Source organism: Schistocerca nitens, chromosome 3, assembly GCF_023898315.1.
Source record: "Schistocerca nitens isolate TAMUIC-IGC-003100 chromosome 3, iqSchNite1.1, whole genome shotgun sequence".
Classification (NCBI taxonomy): domain Eukaryota; kingdom Metazoa; phylum Arthropoda; class Insecta; order Orthoptera; family Acrididae; genus Schistocerca; species Schistocerca nitens.
Genome location: NC_064616.1, coordinates 220,282,469 through 220,302,812, shown reverse-complemented (window position 1 = coordinate 220,302,812; position 20,344 = coordinate 220,282,469). Strand labels below are relative to the sequence as shown.

General features: G+C 44.9%; 1 protein-coding gene across 1 annotated transcript in view; it reads right to left on the bottom strand.

Annotated features, from left to right (window-relative positions):
- Positions 1–20,344, bottom strand: part of LOC126249154 (uncharacterized) — a 325,728-nt gene that overhangs the window by 70,871 nt on the left and 234,513 nt on the right. Inside the window, exon 12 of the mRNA XM_049950809.1 lies at positions 6,675–6,783. Coding sequence (XP_049806766.1) covers positions 6,675–6,783 — 109 coding nt within the window. The remainder of the gene's footprint in view (positions 1–6,674; positions 6,784–20,344) is intronic.

Here is a 20,344-nt window from a genome sequence, read left to right as displayed (position 1 = left end):
GGAACCCTCGTCCTTGTCTTTTGACGCATTGTCTTCATTGCTGTCTTCATATTATCGCATGTTGTGGCGGCTAGGGTCGAGTTCTATCAATGCAAGAAACAGCCCCATCAGTCTTACCGGGTGTGGGCCGCTGCCCTGCACGGTCTTAGTCGCAAGTGTCATTTTGTCACGGAGCAGTCGCGAGAGTCGTATGCCCACGTTATGGTACGCGACGTCATTGTTCGTTCGGCCCCTGATAGGGAGGTCCGGCAACGGGCCCTGCAGTTAGAAGACCCTTCCCTCGAGGAAGTCCTGTCCATTGCTCAATTGTATGAAGTCTCTCACTCAGCAGGTCAACAGCTGGAAGCGTGGTGCGACGTCGCGGAGGTTCAGGGCGGCGCGGCCGCGTCCACTCTGTCCGGAGTGGACGACGTGCGAGCGGTACAATCCGGCCGTTACGGCCGCTCCCGCACGGCGCGTAAACAGAATTCTGGCCGCCGGCCCCTGTTGCCGTCCTGTGCGTCGTGCTATATACATCATGATCGGTCAGAGTGCCCCCAGCGTTGGGCCGTTTGTCGCAAATGTAATAAAAAAGGTCACAATGCTAAACTGGCCAGGCTCCCGACGCATCGGCACGCCAACTCTTTATCGAGGTGTCGGTTTGGTCGCGCCGGTTACAACTGCAAGTAGATACGGGCGCGGCAGTTTCGTTGTTGTATGCACAAACTTATTCCGACCTTGGATCGCCCCCGTTGGCGCCAGTTTACCGGCGTCTACGCGGTTATGGTAAACAGTTCATTCCCCTACTGGGTCAATTCACTACCGACGTGACTTACAAATCAGTCACTCGGCCTATTACTTTTATTGTTGTCAGTGATGCGAGCTCCGCTAACCTTTTTGGCCTGGATGCCTTTCAAGCTTTCGGTTTTTCTATCGCTGACGCCATACAGTTTGTCTCCGAAGACGTTCCCTATCAATCATTGGAATCTTTGATCTCAGACTTTCCAGATATTTTTGAGGAGGGCCTGGGGCGTTTTCCAGATTTTGAAGCTCACTTAACGTTGAAGGCGTCGGCTCGCCCGCGTTTTCTTCGCGCGAGGCAGATCCCCTTGGCTCTCCGCCCTCAGGTAAAGGAAGAGCTAGACCGGCTGACAGCCCTAGGGGTCGTTCTTCCCATTTCTTCCAGTGAGTGGGCTTCGCCCCTCGTTATTGTAAGGAAGCCCTCGGGAAAATTATGTCTTTGTGGCGATTTCAAGGCCACCATTAATTCCCAATTGGTGGTGGACACCTATCCTTTGCCTCGTGCTGATGAATTGTTCTCCGCCGTGGCGGGAGGCCAATATTTTTCGAAAATCGATCTGTCAGAGTCTTATCATCAGATACCACTTGATGAGGACTTCAAACGGCTGGCGGTCGTCAACACCCCGTTTGGCCTTTACCAATACCAGCAGTTGGCCTTTTGAATATCCAGTGCCCCGGCGATATTCCAGCGTTATCTTGAGCATGTCACGTCGACAATCCCTCATTGTATTAATTACCTGGATGACATAATTGTCACAGGCCGCAGCACGAAGGAACACTTGCACAACCTTCGCACCCTCTTTCTCAAATTCAGGTCTGTGGGCTTGCGTTGCAACCTGCACAAGTCAACCTTCTTCCAACCGTCCATTGAGTATGTGGGCTACACCATCTCTCGGCACGGCATCCAGCCACTAGGAAGTTTGGTCCAAGGTATCGTCAACCTTCCGCGGCCCGCTGCGCTGAAAGAATTACAAGCTTTTTTAGGCAAGATTGCCTATTACCACCGGTTCATTCCCAGGGCTTCCACCATCGCCCGCCCCCTGTACTGCCTTCTGCGCTAGGGTGTTCCTTTTGATTGGTCGCCTGCATGTGAGCGAGCGTTCACCTCGTTGTAAGGCCTCCTCACGTGAGCACCATTTTTGGCTACTTTTGACCCCCATAAGCCGTTGGTCGTGGCTACAGATGCTTCGCAGTATGGGGTGGGGGCGGTCCTGGCCCATCGCAACGCAGATGGTTCCGAGCAGCCACTGGCGTTTGCGTCTAAAACTCTTAGTCCCGCACAGGCCCATTACTCCCCGGTGGAAAAAGAGGCTTTGGCCATTGTCTATGCTGTTACCAAGTTTCACCCTTTCCTGTATGGCACGAAGTTTCAGTTAATCACTGACCATAAGCCGTTAATATCGTTATTTGGCCCCGCCTCTCAGATTCCGGATAGGGCGGCCCACAGACTACAGCGCTGGGCCTTGTTCCTCTCTAAGTACCATTATAACATTCATTTTCGCCCTACCGGACAGCATGCCAATGCAGACGCTCTTTCCCGTCTTCCGGTGGGCCCGGATCCTAAATTCGATCGAGAGGAGATTATGTGTTTTCATTTGGATGTGGCGTCCCGCCAAGCGGTTGATGGCTTCCCAATCACTAGTTCTCGAGTCGCCAGGGAAACGGCAGCTGACCCGGTTCTCCGGCAAGTAGTTCGCCTCATTCAGCAGGGGTGGTCATCCCGCCCTCCGGGCCGGGCCTCGGACCCTCTTCGTAATTATTTTCTTCTACGAGACCGCCTCTCGGTCTTGGAAGTAGTTCTCCTTCTGGCTACCGATGATACAGCTCCTCACGTGGTTGTTCCTGCAAGTTTACGAAGGGAGGTCCTCACGTTATTACATGCGGGGCACTGGGGTGTTTCCCGTACTAAAACCTTGGCTCGCAGACATGTGTACTGGCCCGGTATTGACAGAGAAATTGAGCACTTGGTGGCCACCTGTTCCCAGTGTGCGAGCCAACAAGCATCTCCCAGGGCAGCGTTCACTTCATGGCCGCCGGAAACCCCAGCATGGGAACGTGTTCACATCTATTTTGCGGGCCCGTTTCTCAATGGCTTTTGGCTCATTGTCATTGATGCTTATTCCCGATTCCCATATGTGGTTCACTGCTCCTCAACCACTTCAGAAGTCACAATCCAGGCACTAGCAAAAATATTTTCTGTGGAAGGTCTGCCAGTCACCCTGGTCTCGGACAATGGACCGCAGTTTATTTCGCAGACCTTCCAGGATTTTTGTAGGCGCTTCGGTATTCGGCACGTTTGCTCTCCCCCCTTCCATCCACAATCGAATGGGGAAGCCGAGCGCATGGTGCACACATTTAAGACGCAGATGAAAAAGTATGTGCACGAATTTCCTGCGGAGGAAGCATTGACGTTTTTCTTGACGGCATACCGGATCACACCAATGGGAAAACGCAGCCCCGCAGAGCTCCTCCATGGGCGTCAACCTAGGACTCTGCTGCACCTCCTCCGGCCTGGTCCTCGCCAGTCTTCACAAAACGGAGTACCTGGCTTTCCACTGGGTACGTTGGTCTGGGCCCGTGGGTTTGGTCGCAATCCACGTTGGATATCGGCGGTGGTCCTGCGCCGAAATGGCCGCCGGCTCTATACCTTGCAGGCGGGGGACCGGCTGGTACGTCGTCACCAAAATCAGCTACGTCCACGTTCGGGCACCCACCCTCCGACCTCTCGGACACCAGCTTCCCCATTGCCGGCACCTGTGTTAGTTTCACAGGGGACGTTACCTCCTCTCCCCGCAGTGACTCTGCCGCACTGCGATGGTTCTCAGCCTTGGCAGCCTCCAGTAGCTCCAGCACCGGCATCGCCATCGTTCGAGATGCCCCAGCGAGAGCCGGCCCCCCTAGCAGGCCCGGTTTCTCAGGAGGCTGGTTCACCTGTGGTTGTCCCTTCCCCTTCGTCCCCGCCACTGGGTCTTGCCTCTCCCGAGGTGGAACAGGATCCGGAGTTCGTCAGCTTGTCGCCCGTTCTGTCCCGGACTCGGGTTGTGGGACGACGGGGGCCTCTTCATATGGGTCACTTCCAGCCGTATTCGAAGGTTCCGGCTCGAGGGTTGGCAGATCCCCTCGACTCCGGCCATCCAATGGATGTGGAGGTCATCGCTCCTGCCCGACGCTCCACCTTCCGACGCAGTGGATCACAGTGGCTTCCCCCCCCCCCCCCCCCCCGAAGGAGGAGGAGTGCAGTAGCCACCAGAAAGATCGCGGGAGGCGCACATTGGCACGGCGCGTCACGGACGGTAGTTGCCGCAAGTAGAGTCCCGTCCACCAGAGGGCACGCGAGAATTCAGACGCGACCTCTGCCGACATAACAACAACAACTCCGGCAGCACGGGCCGTGCCCAGTCAGTTAACATCGGGCATGCCTAGGACACAGTCCCGGTCTACGCTAAGTGAAGTGTGACGTAAACGTGAACAGTGTTACTACACCTACTCTTAAATTATTTTTTTTTTCAATTTTTTTTACAAGCTACTAGTTTTAACATCTCTGGAAGTACTGGAAACTATAAGAAATGCAATTTTGGTCATAGATCGATGAAAGGAAGATCCTGATGTCACTTCCATGTGATAGAGAAGGGGCTACGCTTGTGTCACAGAAGCGGCTAGCAATGCAAGGACCAAGTATCTCCTGGGATAAAGAGATCCCTTCTGCCAAGTGACAGCAGCCTCCTTGGAGGGTGAATGAGCAGGTAGAAGGCAGGGCACTCTCTTGTCCTTAGAGTGGGAAACCACTCCTAAAGGCAGATGAGATTGACAAGGCCAACAGGATACAATATGGAAGGCATTACGGAACCATGTGGTATCCCTTGTCCCACTGGACTGCACTCTCAAGTACGGTTGTCCCTGAGAAGAAATATTCTGGAATAGGCCCACAGTCAGATCTTTGAGTGGGAACTTACCCAGGCGAATTATACACTGAATTAAATCAAGATAAGTGGAGGAAAAGGGAAACATCTTTATTGAGAATTGCTGCACGAAATTTGAAGATGTCAAATAAAGAGGAAAATTATAAAAGATGAAGAGAGAAATGGAGGGACATAATATAAGACTTTTACGGCTAAATGAGGTCCAATAGGAAGGAGAATTTGAATCTGGAGAATACAAGGTAATACACAAAGGATTGGAAAGGAAGGGAAATGAAGTTGGGAGTTATATACAAGATACAGCTAGACAAGAACACAGTAAGGGTTATTCCAGGTAATGACAGAATGTTAGCAGTGAAATTAAACAGTAACCTTGCGCATACATTGACTACTCAAGTTTATATGCCAACGGCAGATTGGGGGGGGGGGGGGGGGGGGAGGAGAAGAGAGAGAGAGAGAGAGAGAGAGAGAGGAAATGGACAAACTATATGAGCAGATTACTATGAAGAAAATGGAAAAGGCCAAGTAAGAACTTTAATGATGGGAGAATTCTCCATAGTCACTAAAATTTTCTACCTTTCCAACATTGCTGGAATTATTCAGCACAACTTTTTGCATTCTGTTTATTAATTTGATTCAAACCATCAGTTCCACGAAACTTAAGTTTTCTAAGAAAGTAAATTGTTTACATAATCAAATGCCTTCAAAAGATCATAAGAAATACTACCTGGCAATATTTTATTATTTAAGGCTTGCAATATTTGGTGAGTGAATGTTTAAACAGCATTCACAATCAAGCAACCCTTCTGGAACCCAAACTGTGATATGCTAAGTAAGCCATTTCTACTTAAATGTGAGAACACACTTAAAATACATTTTTTATATTTTTTTGAAAGAAAAACACGTATCAGTAATGAACCTGGATGATAATTATTCAAGTCTTTCTTTTCACCTTTCTCATAAGAATGTTTAATGATTGCATATTTTAATCTGTCTGGAAAAAAATTCCTTCACCAGCAATGCATTACATATATCACCAAAGCCATTACTTAAGTCGGAACAAATTTTCAGAATTGTGTTTAAAATTCCATCAACACCATGTGAGCTTTTGTTTTTCAAAGTTTTTATAATTTTATTAATTTCAGTGAAAGATATTGGAGCTACTTCAAGTTGCTTGAAGTTTTGTGGAATGACAGTTTTAATATATTCTTTTGTTTCTTCAACTGAATCAGTTAATCCTATTTTTGTTACTACATTTAGAAAGTCACTGTCAAAAACAATCACAACGTGTGAAGTATGAGCCACAACATTGTCATTTAGTTTAATTGTCATGGTATCTTGTACACTGACTGGTTGTCCTGTCCCCTATTTGCCAATATTCCATATAGTTTTAATCTTACTACCTGCATTATTAATTTATATCATGATGTTCATACTTCTGGACATTGTAATGATATTCCTCATAAAATATTACTTTTTTTTTAATGCACATAGCATCGTTTATATTACCCTCTTCCTCCCCCTACTAGAAGATTTTAATTCCTTTCCTTTCATTATCCAGGGCTTACATTTTTTAATAAACTTTCTGGATAATTATTTAGGAAAGCTCATATTCCTTCTCCCATACCACCTCTTGTAACTTGCTCTTAAAACACTGTACCCTGTACTCATTAATAAGACTCTCCGCTTTGTATTAACCTGTTGTAGGACGCTATATAATTTATTTCTGTTAACAATTGTGTACACATTAATTGTTTCAGCATGAGCACTGTTCATAAAAATCTTATTAATCTGGGTCCTGCTATCTTGCTGCACACAAATTGAGAAATTAACTACTGAAAGCAGACTGAAACACTCAAATTATGAGTCCAGTTCATTTTTCCTGTCAGGATCTTTTAAGAAATCTGCACTGAAATCTCCACATACTACTTACTGAACAGAAAAGCACATTATTAAATTCTTAAACTAAGAATATACCTTGGAGGTTCTGGTATCAAGCCTTCCTGCATAACGGCAGATTCTGGAAGAACAGCAGCTTCCTCACTGATATGACAGAGCTCTGATGCAGGGACCATCTGCTTCTCACCTAAGCACATATTGATTTTCATTACACCACTGTGACAGAAAAAGTTATGCATACAACCACCTCCTTAAAATTTATTCTTACAATTTTGCTGCTTTGATGGTCTCATTTAATCCCACAGTTAAGTGGAACATTGGTAGCTGAGCATAAAAATGAGAAAGATTATGGTTTAACATCTGATCAACAATGATGCCATTAAGAGATGTAGTTAGCTGAATAGCAGTCACAACTGTGACTTTTGTAGGGTGTGACTACCGCTGCTGGAGGGTGAAGTAAAGAAACTAGCATAGAAAATAACACACCACAAGATGAAATGCAGACAACTTACTGAAAAGTCAGGAAATGTCAAATCAGAGGGAAGTTTGAGAAATAGTAAATATGTCATATTAATAATAAATTGTTTGACATAGTTACTTGTTGATAGTAGTTTATTTTTGGGCATTGCCCGTCATCAGTGGTATCTGTATTACAAAAGACACATATTTCTTACACTATGTAATTTACAGTGTGTACAGTAGTGTTTTACGCATGTGTGAGTTTTCAGTTCGTTGTAATGTGGCTTGCCTTACATGTAATATTTTCTAGTGTATGCCAGTGACACTATTTCATAATATTCATTTAATAATATGATTATTTGATTTACATATACATATATCCAATCAGAATAAGGTATTTGTTATGCTAATATACATAGCTGTACAACTGCTGTACATTCAAAAATTATTTTTTGTTATACATCAAAGAAATATATGGTAATCCTGCTTCTAATTTTTATTATCTCTGTCAGCAGAACAAAGGAATGTGTAGTCATCAAAGAATACTAGAGAAATTTTGGATGAATTTTTCATTGTTTAGATCAGTTTGTCCATTTAAAATACTGTCAGGATGTTTCGTTATGCAGGGTGTCCCATGTAATAATGCCGCCTCATAAATTTGCAATAAGAAACAAGTGTGAAAATTGTAATTGGCCAGGGATGCTCCTATGTCAGGGGCTCACACAATGTGCAGGAATGTGTAATTTATAGAGGTCAATGAACACCAGTTTTAACACAAAGTTACGGTTCTTTAAATGGCACACACAAGTTTTTTTCTACAGAAATGAACATTAGAAGTTGAATTAGTGATGGCAGACTTAGTTTCATACTTCTAAGCCTCATACATTCTGAAATATTAGACTTTAAAGAACTGCAATTGCTTTGCGGTTTCTGCCATGATGCACAAAGCAAGGGTTGTCTGCACTGTACTCTAGCGTCCTGTAAACAGACCACTACCACTACGCATGTTCTACCACTTTGTTCAGTCCACTGGTGTCTCCTACTCGAGCCTACTTTACTGCTGCTGGTATCAAACAGCAAAATACACTGTGACACATTTCACATACGTTTTGGACAGTGCTTTCCCTGTTTTGGTGTGACTTGTGACACTTACAGTAATCTTGTCAATACGGTGGTCTTCAGTAATGATGAAAAATTAGCCCAGCTAAAGTGTCAGAAATGCAGCCACAGCTGTCACAGTGTATCCTGAACACTACCCTGATGGACAGTCCTTTATGTAGTACCATTTCCAACCGCTGCACTAATATCATGGAAGCAGGCAGATGGGCACCCAGTTACTATCAACGAAATTGCTGTTCCGACTGCTGTAGTGCACAATCCTCAGATGAGTTTACGACAGATTGTACATGGTTCTGGAATAAGGATTAGAAGCGTGTGAAGAATCCTGCATACATTTCATCTGTATCATGTCTCACTCCACCACAAACTGTACAAGAATGGCTTTGAATCCTGACTTTGATTCTATCAATCTACACTTCAGTGGCTGCAAGGTCATCCTGACTCACTATGTGATACTTTGTTTACAGATGAAGCTTCGTTCACAAATCTTGGTCATTTGAATCTGCAGAACACGCACTATGGGTCTATGCAAAAATGGCACTGGATACACATAGTTACACATCAATGACAGTGGAGTGTTAATTAAAAATTACTTAGAAATGAAGGAGATGACTCACCCAAAGGCAGAAGTGCTGCATCATTGATGGGTGCACAAACGTAAGATATGGTGCCTGGCTAGCATTTGGAATGCACTTCCCTTTTCTAGCCATATGAAAAATATGTGCACAAACACACACACACACACACACACACACACACATGCACATGCCTATCACCCTACTTTGCACTCAGTTGACTGCCAGCCCTTTACGGTGAGTACTGTGGTGAGATTGGGGTGTGGGATGGGGTGGGGGGAGAGATGGTGAGAGGTGAGATGCAGGGAGGGGGTTCAGGGGAAGCATCTAGCAGCTTGTGGGATATTGGGGAGCTGTCTATGGGCTAGCTAGGGTTGCAGGTAGAGGCGATAGGCGGCAAACTGCTGGGCATGTGATTACACACACACACACACACACACACTATTGGGTGTGGGGGAGCACCGAGTTACTTTACGTTTAGCCCAAGAAGGTTACGAGAGTGAAGTATGTTCTGTAAACATAGCTTGCATCTGCGCAGCTCGGAAAAGCTGATGGTGGTGGGGAGGATCCAGAAGGCACAGATTGTGAAGGAGCCATGGAAATCTCATATGTTGTGCTCTGCTGCATGTTGTGCCACTGGGTGGTCCACCTTGTTTTTAGAAAGAGTTTGGTCGTGGGCATTCATTCTAGTTGACAGTTGGTTGGTTGCCATACCAATGTAAAAACTGTGCAGTGACTGCAGCAGAGCTGGTATATAACATGGCTGCTTTCACAGGTCGCTTGGCCTCTGATGTGGTAGGATAAGCCTGTGATGGGAGCAGAATAGGTGGTGGTGGGTGCGTGGATTGGGCAGGTCTTGCAACTGCGTTTTGCACCGGGGTATGATCCCTGTGGCAGGGGATTGGGGGTGGGAGTGGTATTGGGATGGACTAAGATGTTGTGTAGGTTGGGTGGGCGACAGAACAACGCTTTGGGAGGAGTTGGGAGTATCTTGGGTAGGGCGTCCCTCACTTCAGGGCACAATGATAGATAATCAAGAGCCCTGAGGAAGGATGTGTTTCGCTCGTTCCAGTCCACGACAGTATTCAGTGACAAGTGGGGCGGTTTTTTGTGGTTGGTTTTTGGGATGTATGTGAGAATTAGATGTGTGTGAGCACGTGGCATGGGAAACCTGTTTGTGAATTAGGTCTAGAGAGTATTACCTGTTTCCAAAGGCCTTCATTGGGCCTTCAGCATACTGGGTGAGGGAGTTCTCATCACTGCAGATGCATCCATCATGGGTCGCCAGGATATATGGGAGGCATTTTTTGGTGTGGAAGGGGTGGCAGCTGTCAAAGTGCAGGTACTGTCAGTGATTGGTGAGATTGATGTGGAACAAGGTGTGGATGGAGCTATCTGAGAGGATGACACTGACATATAGGAAGGTGGCACAATGGGTGGTGGAGGAAGAGGTGAAGTGGAGGGGAGAGAAGGTGTTGAGGTTGTGGAGGAATTAGGATAAAGTGTCCTGGCCTTGGGTCCAGGTTACCAATAAACTATACCACCTAATGACTTCCTTCCATCCAAACCTTGTGTCACCCATCCTTCGTAATTCTCTCCTTCATTCAGCTCCACTCTACTGTCCATCCATTACTTTCTCTTATGTCTTTTCCCACTCACTTTTATGACACACTCCATATCAGTTGTGACACATGTGGTCCAAATGACTTTCGTTACACCCTGTAGCATCAGCTGCATCTGTTATGACAGCTGCACACACTACTCCATGTGCCATGCAACACCCGATAACAGCATAACACACTTCTAGAAAATCAAAATCCTTCCCTCCCTCACATATCTCTCCCAATTTGCCTGTTCCTGTTTCCTTTTTATCTCTTATGCATGCCAATAAATCAATCGCATTCAAATTTATTTTGTGCGCGATCAGATATACCTCAGTCACAAACTTACCCCGTGTCCCAAACATAATTCCTTTCATTTCTCACAATGTTATTCAACTTCCCCTACAATCATCTGGCACCTTCACTCACCACTTCGAATGCCAACTTCTTTCCCCAGCTCTATTCCTCCCCCCTCCACAATGGAACCCTACTCTATTTATCTGTACCAGTTAAGAAAAGTTTTCCTATCCCTAGCCAAAACCCTATCCCATATCGTGTTCCTTAAATGCTGCCTAAGTCATGGGATCGCCCCAATGGCCTAACCATAAAACTCCCTGTTTCTAGATCCCACCCCTCCTATCACAATAAACTTAATCTTTTCAAATTCCACTAGTATCTTTCCATCACAAAACTGGTTCTAAAAAAACACACCTCCACTACCTCCACAAAATACTGTTACTATACAATCACCACTACCTATACCTCATCACCCAAATTGAAATCCTGACACTCTTAACACCCTGAAGAATATTCCAAACATCACCTCCAAAAATTATCCAGCCAACTGACATCCTACTCCTGTCTTGGGGCACCACTATCCAACCCTCATCCTACCCACAGTGTTCCTTCTCGTCAACTTCTCACAGCACCCAGACTTAACTAGCTGACCTTTTCATCCTACCACATCGCCCAAAACCCCGTAGAAACACTCCAAGAAATCCAAAGCCAAAACAATACCAAAACATTGTTGTTAACCTCTCCACCAAAATCCTCAGCCCCACAGAAGTTTCAGTCCTACCCAAAGATCTCTCTGAGCTCTACTCCCTGGTTTAATCACACTGGACTTGTCAAAATCTCCTTCTCCCATTCCCTACAGCAGAAACACTTGTTTGCCACCAACGCTTCCAGCTAAAGCCAATCACATCCCAACACTGAACCCTGCCTGTCCAAATTCATACCACTATCCAACCTCCCACACTCCCACCTAACCATCCTCTGGTCACCTTGAAGGAATTCCTAACTTCCAACCTAGCCTCACCCCTCCTTCCCGCGTCCCTCCCTAAGAACAACATTTCAACAGGAGAAAGGATTGCCCTACACAATATAAACACAGATCCTGACATTATCAGCCTCCAGGCACACAAACGTTCCACCACTGTTGTGATGAACTAGAATGACTAACTGACAGAGGGCCTCCACTAGTTGTCTGACACCTCCACCTATAAGTTCTGCCAAGAGTGACCCCATCCCATAAGTCCAACATAATGTCCAATCCCTGTTGAAATCTTTAGGCCCTTCCCAAAACCTCCCCCCTGAATCCATCTCAATATATACCCTGACAACAGCCCACACACCCACCTTCCACATGCTCCCTAAAATTAACAAACCTAACAATCCTGGGCACCCCATTGTGGCTGGTTACAGTGCCCCCACCAAAAGAAAATTGGCCCTTGTTGATCAACATCTCCAACTAATTGACCAAAACGTAGCCTCCCGCATTAAAGATATCAACCACTTCCTGCACCGGCTCTCCACCATCCCCAAACCCTTACTTCCCATAATCCTACTAGTCACTGCTGATGCAACCTCCCACACACCAACGTCCCTCATTGTGCCAGCTCTCCACCATCCCCAAACCCTTACTTCCCACAATCCTACTAGTCACTGCTGATGCAACCTCCCACACACCAACGTCCCTCATGCCTGTGCCCTTGCTCCGACTGAACACTACCTCTCCTAATGCCCTCCAGATTCCAAACCCACCATTTCATTCCTTGTACACCTAACCAACTACATCCTAACCTATAACCTTTGAAGGGAAGGTATACAAATTCATGGCACAGCCATGAGCGCTCGCATGGCAGCCTCCTATGCCAACCTCTTCATGGGCCACCTAGAGGAAACATTCCTAGCTTCCCAAAACCCCAACCCTTGGTCTGGATCATGTTTACTGATGAGATCTTTATAATCTCGACTCAAGGTCAGGACACCTTATCCTCATTCCTCCACAACCTCAACACCTTTTCCCCCATCCACTTTACCTGGTCCTCCTCTGCCCATCATGCCACCTTTCTAGATGTCAATCTGCTCCTCTCAGATAACTCCATCCACACCTTGGTCTACATCAGACCCACCAATCAAAAGCAGTACCTGCACTTTGACAGCTGCCATCCCTTCAACACTAGCCTGGCATACATGGTAGACACATTGCAGTGATGAGAACTTCCTTGCCCAGCACGCTGAAGGCCTAATGAAGACCTTTGCAGACAGGCATTACCCTCCAGACTTAACTCACAAAAAATTTTCTCATATCATACACTCACACACACCTAATCCTTATGTCCATCCCAAGAACCAACCACAAAGAAGCTCCCCACCTTGTCACCCAATGCCACCCCAGACTGAAATGACTGAAGCACATCCTTCCTCTGGGCTTTGATTATCTATAATCAAGCCCTCAAACAAGGGACATCCTACCCAAGATACTCTCAACCCCTCCCAAATCAGTGTTCCACTGCCCACCCAACCTCCACGATATCCTAACCCATCCCAATACCACTCCCACCCCCAAATCCCTGCCAGTTATCATACCCCAGTGCAAGATGCAGATGCAAGACCTGCCCAATCCACCTACCCATCACCACCTATTCTGCTCCCGTCACAGGCTTATCCTACCACATAAGAGGCCAAGTGACCTGTGAAAGAAGCCATGTTATATACCAGCTCTGCTGCAATCACTGCACAGTTTTTACATTGGTATGTCAACCAACCAACTGTCAACTAGAATGAATGCCAACCACCAAACTCTTGCGAAAAACAAGGTGGACCACCCAGTGGCACAACATGCAGCAGAGCACAACATACGAGATTTCCATGGCTCCTTCACAACCTGTGCCATCTGGATCCTCCCCACCACCAGCAGCTTTTCCAAGCTGCGCAGATGGGAGCTATGCTTACAAAACATCCTCCACTCCTGAAAACTTCCTGGGCTAAACCTAAGATAACTCGCTGCTCACCCCACCCAACAGTGTGTGTGTGTGTGTGTGTGTGTGTGTGTGAGAGAGAGAGAGAGAGAGAGAGAGAGAGAGAGAGACAGTGTGTGTGTGTGTGTGTGTGTGTGTGTGTGTGAGAGAGAGAGAGAGAGAGAGAGAGAGAGAGAGAGAGAGATTGTACGCCATCTCCTGCCCCAGTACCCCAGCCCACTTTGTGTCCCCACATCAGCTATTTGTGGTCTGTTATCTCACATCCTAGTCTATGATATTGCATGCCCAGCCTTCCGCCACCTGCCCCCTCTACCTGCACCCCTAGCTAGCCCACAAACAGCTCCCCAAGGTACCGCCAAGATGCTTCCCCCCAACCCCCTCCCTGGCTCCTGCCTCTCTTGATCCCTGCCTCCACCCCATCCTACACCCCCATCTCACCCCAGTACATTCACCATCGGCCAGTAAAATGCTGGCAGTTGACTGAGCACAATGTAGTGAGACAGGCATGTGCATGTGAGTGAGCTTGTGTGTGTTCATGTGCATGTTTTACCTACAGCAAGAGAAAGGAAGAACATTCCGAAAGCTAGCCAAGTTCCATCCCTTTTCTTTGCATCCCTATTGACGATGTAGCACTTCTGGCTTTTGGTGAGTCATCTCCTTTATACCTAAATAATTCGTAATTTTCAACCAGAACTTTCTGTACATTTTTATACCACAGTGGGGTGTTAATCTTTGGTGTGGCATCACTGGTACCATTATTATAGGTCCATATTTTTATCAGGGTATATTAACTGGCAGACAGTGTGCCTCATTTCTGACAGACATTCTACCCCTTATCATGTAGGACAGGGGACTGGAAATGTCTCTATTAATATAGTTCCATCATGATGGATGCCCCACACACTACGCACATGTCTCCAGGGAAGTTGTGGATGTAATATGAACACCCAATAACACCAGAGGATATGCAACAATGTATTACCACTGTGTGTGTTGCAATATATATGGAAACACTACAATTTGTGCATCATTCACTTGTTCACCATTTCCACAAGTGTACTGATGCAAATGGAGAACAGTTAACATATGCTGAGATGACACAAGTTCAACAAACGTGATGTTACAGGTTATTTGTGAGTGCATTTTCTGTGCTAGATGCCATACACAAACTTTACGTTTCTGTGAACTATAGCCACAGACACATCTAATAATAGTTTTTTGGCACTAGAACCACATCTTATCACTGAATTGTACCTCTGGTTTTCATTTCTCTAGAAAAAACATACATGTGCCTTTTACAGAAACATAATTTTGTGTTCAAAATTATTTCTGTTTACTTTTATGGACTGTGCATCCCTGTACATTGTGTGAACCTCTGACAGCAGGCTGCAGGACAGTGCAGGCAACCCTTGCCCTGGGCATTACAGCAGAAACAGTCATTTGCAGTCAAATATTTCAGAATGTATGAGGTTTAGAACAGTGACATCAAGTCTGCCATCACTAATTGTACCTCTAGTTTTCATTTCTGTAGAAAAACCATACATGTGCGACTTAAAGAAACCTAACTTTGTGCTGGAAGTGGTGTTCACTGACCTTTACAGATTATGCATTCCTATCCACTGTGTGAGGCTTGCGGCTTTTATATATCTGACTTTCAAAATCATTTTTATGTTTTTCGTCTATATGTTCTTGGTGTGTGTGTTTGCATTTTCATCTGTTTTGAATATTTAGTTTATTGTTGTCAGCCAAAAAGATTATATGCGTTTTGAGTGTCTGGTGAATTTTTACTTAAGAAAAAGAATGGGTCAAAGAATTTGTATTAAACTTTGCTTGAAAAATGGAATAAAGTGCAGCGCCACATTTGAAATGTAAACTACGGCTAAAGCAAACCTACTATGAGTAAGACAAAGAGTTAAGGGTGGTATAAACATTTCAAAAAGGGTCAAAAAGAAGACAGATCATCCTGGATGTCCCAGCACATCAATTACTGACAACAATGTGAAAGAAATAAAGAGAATAGTTCTTGTAATATCACTGAATCACCGTTAGAGAGGTTGCTGATGTCGGCATATCCTTTGCCTTATGCCAAGCAATTTTTTCGAATTTTTGTGCATGAAACGGGTAACAGCAAAGTTTGTTGTGAAACTGTTGAATTTCAACCAAAAATGACACAGTGCAGGCATCGCTCAGGAATTGCTGAATGAAGTCAACAATGATCCAGAACTTCTAAAGAAGGTTTTAGCAAGTGACAAAACATGGGTATATGGGTATGACAGTGAAACCAAGGCCCAGTCATCCCAGCCGAAACTGCCTGAAGAGACAAGACCGAAAAAAATTTGACAAGTTCGATCACATGTGAAGGTTTTTCTCACTGGTTTTTTCAATTACAATGGGATAGTGCAACATGAATTCCTGCCTTATGTTCATATGGTCAATAAGGAATACTACCTGGTAATTATGTGCCATTTTCCTGAAGAAATCTGAAGAAAATGACCAGAACTGTGGCAAAATCACACCTCAATACCTCTTCATCATTTATTGGGGGGGGGGGGGGGGGGGGGGACGTCTTGTTGCCTCACCGCCATATTCACCACACTCAGCCCCCTGTGATTCAATTTTATTCCTGAGGTTGAAGAGGACCATGAAAGGACGTCATTTTGCCACCACTGATGAGATAAAAACAGAATCATTGAAGCACGCTCTGGCACAAGTCTATTACATCTGATGGGTATTACCTTGAAGGAGACAAACTTGATGTTGATGAATAACTAAAGATACTTAAAGAAAAATAAAAGTTCCTATTGCTTTTTGATCACACCTTGTAGATTCATCCCTGGTTCACATTTGTTTTCTTTTGGAAATGTATAAGGTCACAGAGTTACGTGGGACACCTGCCATATGTGAACATTTCTATTTCTTCCAAACTATTAAGTAAGCTGCCTTTTTTGGTAATACACAGGTCTTACAGACACTGTGTCAGGTCACAGGCTGCGTGGTTTTGTTTTTCTCAGTGTGTAATAAATGAAGATATGTTCATGTCAGTTAGGTTCAGATGTCCTTTAAATCTTGCTTTGAAATTTCACCCAGATTATCCTATTTAAATTTTGTCACTGTTATCACATTTTGATTTATAAACAACTGAACATACAAATTTATGTTGTTTTTTTTTTCTCTATGTTACGACAAATTTGTGATTGCAATGTGTTCTGACGCTTATTTTTAGATTGGTCTTCTGAAGTGCATGTCTAATTTTATCTGAAAATTTTCCCCAGTATGTTATGACAGTGATCTGTGTGTTTTCTATAATTAGTCCTGGTAAAGGGAAGATCGCCTTTTATCTTATTTTCATTTGTGTGTAGTTTTCTTGTCTAAAGTTTGTGGTCAACTATGGTGGAGTTGTAAACATTATTTTTTGCTGTTCTTCATAAGTGTTTTTAATTTGGATGTTAAGTTTGCTTTAGTCAATGGATACTTTATTAGTCTCTCTATACAGGTTGGAAATATGCTTCTTTGCATGCTTTTGCATGACAAGAGCTATTGTGTATTACATAGTCTGTGGTTGTTTTCAGTAGATGTTGAATTGTGCATTGCTCCATTTCTTGTGATTTCAAGATGCAGAAAATTTATTTTATTACCCTATTCATGTTCGATAGTAAACTTGATATTTTTATGTAGGCTATTCCACTGTGATTGGAAGATGTCTGTTTCATTATGTTTCTTAAAATGAAATTAATGTATCATCTACGTATCTGCGATACTACTGAATTTTATTAGTTCATTCTGGATGCATTTTTTAAAAACATTTTCAAGATTCATGTGATCATTGTGTCACAGCAGGACGCATTGCAAGAATCCTTGGCAATTTTTAGCCTGGTGTAGTTTTTATCTATTCTACATTAGGACGTGCAATGAGCAGTTGGGCAAGCATGGGCATAACCTGCAGTGACTTGATTGTGCCACCATTGCCTAGGTTGCCTGGTCTCATCATTTTTCGTAATTGTTGTCAGATGTATGGTCACAATTCCCATTACATATTCTCCAACTGATGTTTTACATTTGAAAATGACGATATAGTTCATTGAAACTGATCATGTAACCCCTCTTTTAAAAGAAAAATTTTATGTATTGTGACTAAGGCTTCACTACTGTAGTGCCAATTGAAGATTTAACTCATACTATAGTCCCACTCCTTTACGATAATTATGTCAGAATATAGAAAAGTAAATTATGTTTGATAATGTCAATAGTTTCAGTAAATGGTAGATAAGTGTACACGTAGGTTCTATCCTAGGAAATAAATTTTGCATTTTCTGTGATGTGAGCATCTTTAGTATGTTGTATCAGGTCACTTGAGTTCTTTATGATGACCTGTTATTGTTGTGACTCGCCGATCATTCAAAGTGCCGCCGCGCAATTACGCGCGTCCTCTACGTGCGGCGCTGTCTGCCAGCCATGCAGCAGCTGTGCCACCTAAGCGGCCAGCCGAGCAGCCGCCGCTAGACTGGGACTCAGTGCTCATTCGAATGCTAACATGTACACATGTCTTGCTTGTCAACTTACTCTGTGACTTATATGTGTTGTGTCGTTCTGAAATATATTTGTTAAACTTGGCGTTATAACAATTGGCGACGAGGTAGTGGATTTTTCCTTTTCACCGTTGACCCACAGGGTTCCATGGCTACTGTCGAGCAACTATTGCAAAATCTCCTTGAACAGCAAACGCTTCTAACAGCGGCGATTCGCGATTTCGTCGCGGCGTCAAATGCGGGGCGTTTCTCGTCGTTGGCTGTACCTCCTTTTCCTCCTTACGACGAGACGGCGGAAGACTGGTCTGATTATGAAAAACGTCTTCGACAGCACTTCTTGGCATTTCATGTCACGGACGAACAACCATGTAAGTCTCTGTTCCTTTCCTGGATTTCACCTCAAATGTATCGGTTGTTGTCGCAATTGGCTCCTTTGAAGGATCCTGCATCTTTGTCCTTTGCTGAAATGTGCTCACTTCTGTCTGTCTATTTTCAAAAGCAAATGCATGTGGTAGCCTCTCGTGTTGCCTTTTATCATTGTCAAAAACAACCACATCAATCCTATCGCGCTTGGGCTGCTGAACTTCACAGCCTCAGTTGAAAGTGTCAATTTGTTACTGACGTTCACAAAGAATCCTATGCCAATTCCATGATACGGGATGCTATTATCCGGTCGGTGCCCGACAAAGAAGTTCGGCAACGTGCCCTTCAGTTGCCGAATCCGACTCTAGATGAAGTTCTCTCCATTGCGCAGTCTTTTGAAATTTCTCGCGCCGCTGGGGCGCAAATAGAGGTGTGGAGTGATGTCGGGGAAATACAACCTCTGTGCGCTGTTAACGACGTGTGCAGCGTGTCCCCGCCGGCCGACGTGGCCGCAGTGCGCTCCCACGCGCAGCCTCGGCCTAGCCGTAAACAACCCGCTAAGAAACTGCAGCAAAACCCCCGGCAACTTCCTTCATGTCCGTGGTGTTTTACGAAACATTCACGCGAGGATTGTCCCCAACACTGGGCTGTGTGTCACAATTGCAAAAAGAAAGGTCATGTGTCTCCCGTTTGCAAATCCGACCGCATACCTGATGTTCATGCACATGACGCTGATTCTGATTCTGTGTTGTCTGTCAATTGCACTTCTTCCCTTTCAGGGAAGTTATTCCTCACTGTCCAAATCCTTGGTCGAGATGTTAGCATGCAAGTGGATACCGGTTCTGTTGCCACTATAATTAATTCTCAGACTATCTTCAGTTGGGTTCTCCACTCCTGTCACCTGTCACTCGGCAATTATGGACGTACAATAAACAGAAGATTTCTCTCTTGGGACAGTTTAATGCTGAGGTATCTTACAAATCCATCATTCGCACTGTTCCCATATTTGTGGTCGACCAGAGCAACGCAGAAAATCTTTTTGGGTTCTCCATAGATGACTCTGTCAATATTGTCTCTGATGCTATTCCTTATGCTCAACCGGATTCCTTGTCGACGACATTTTCGTCCCTTTTTTCTCCTCGGTTAGGATGTGCAAACGATTTTGAAGCTCATATCACGCTCAAACCCACTGCTCGGCCTAAGTTTTTTCGGGCTCGGCCCATTCCTGTGGCCCTTCGTGATCGGGTAAAACAGGAGTTGGATCGTCTCACTACTTCAGGGGACTTGCTTCCTGTCACTTCCAGTGAGTGGTCCTCTCCTGTCGTTGTCGTTGCTAAGCCAAATGGTGATATTCGTCTCTGTGGCGATTTCAAAGCCACTGTAAATGCTCAATGCCTCATCGACACTTACCCTATGCCCCGTCCTGAAGAATTGTTCACTAAACTTGCTGGAGGCCAGTATTTTTCTAAAATTGACCTGTCAGAAGCTTATCATCAACTTCCTCTCGACGCTGCTTCCCGGCAGTTTCTGGTCCTTAATACGCCTTTCGGCCTCTATCAATACCAACGCTTGCCATTCGGGGTTGCTAGCGCCCCTGCTCTCTTTCAGCGATTCTTGAAACAATTATTGCTCCCTGTCCCTGGGTGTATCAATTACATGGACGACATTGTTGTCACTGGCTCCACCACTGAAGAACATCTTCAAAATCTCCGCACACTTTTTCATGTCTTACAGACTGCTGGTCTTAAGTGTAATCTTCAGAAATCACAATTTTTTCAGGCATCTATCGCGTACTTGGGGTTTCAACTCTCTCGGGATGGTATTCGTCCGCTTCAGCAAACT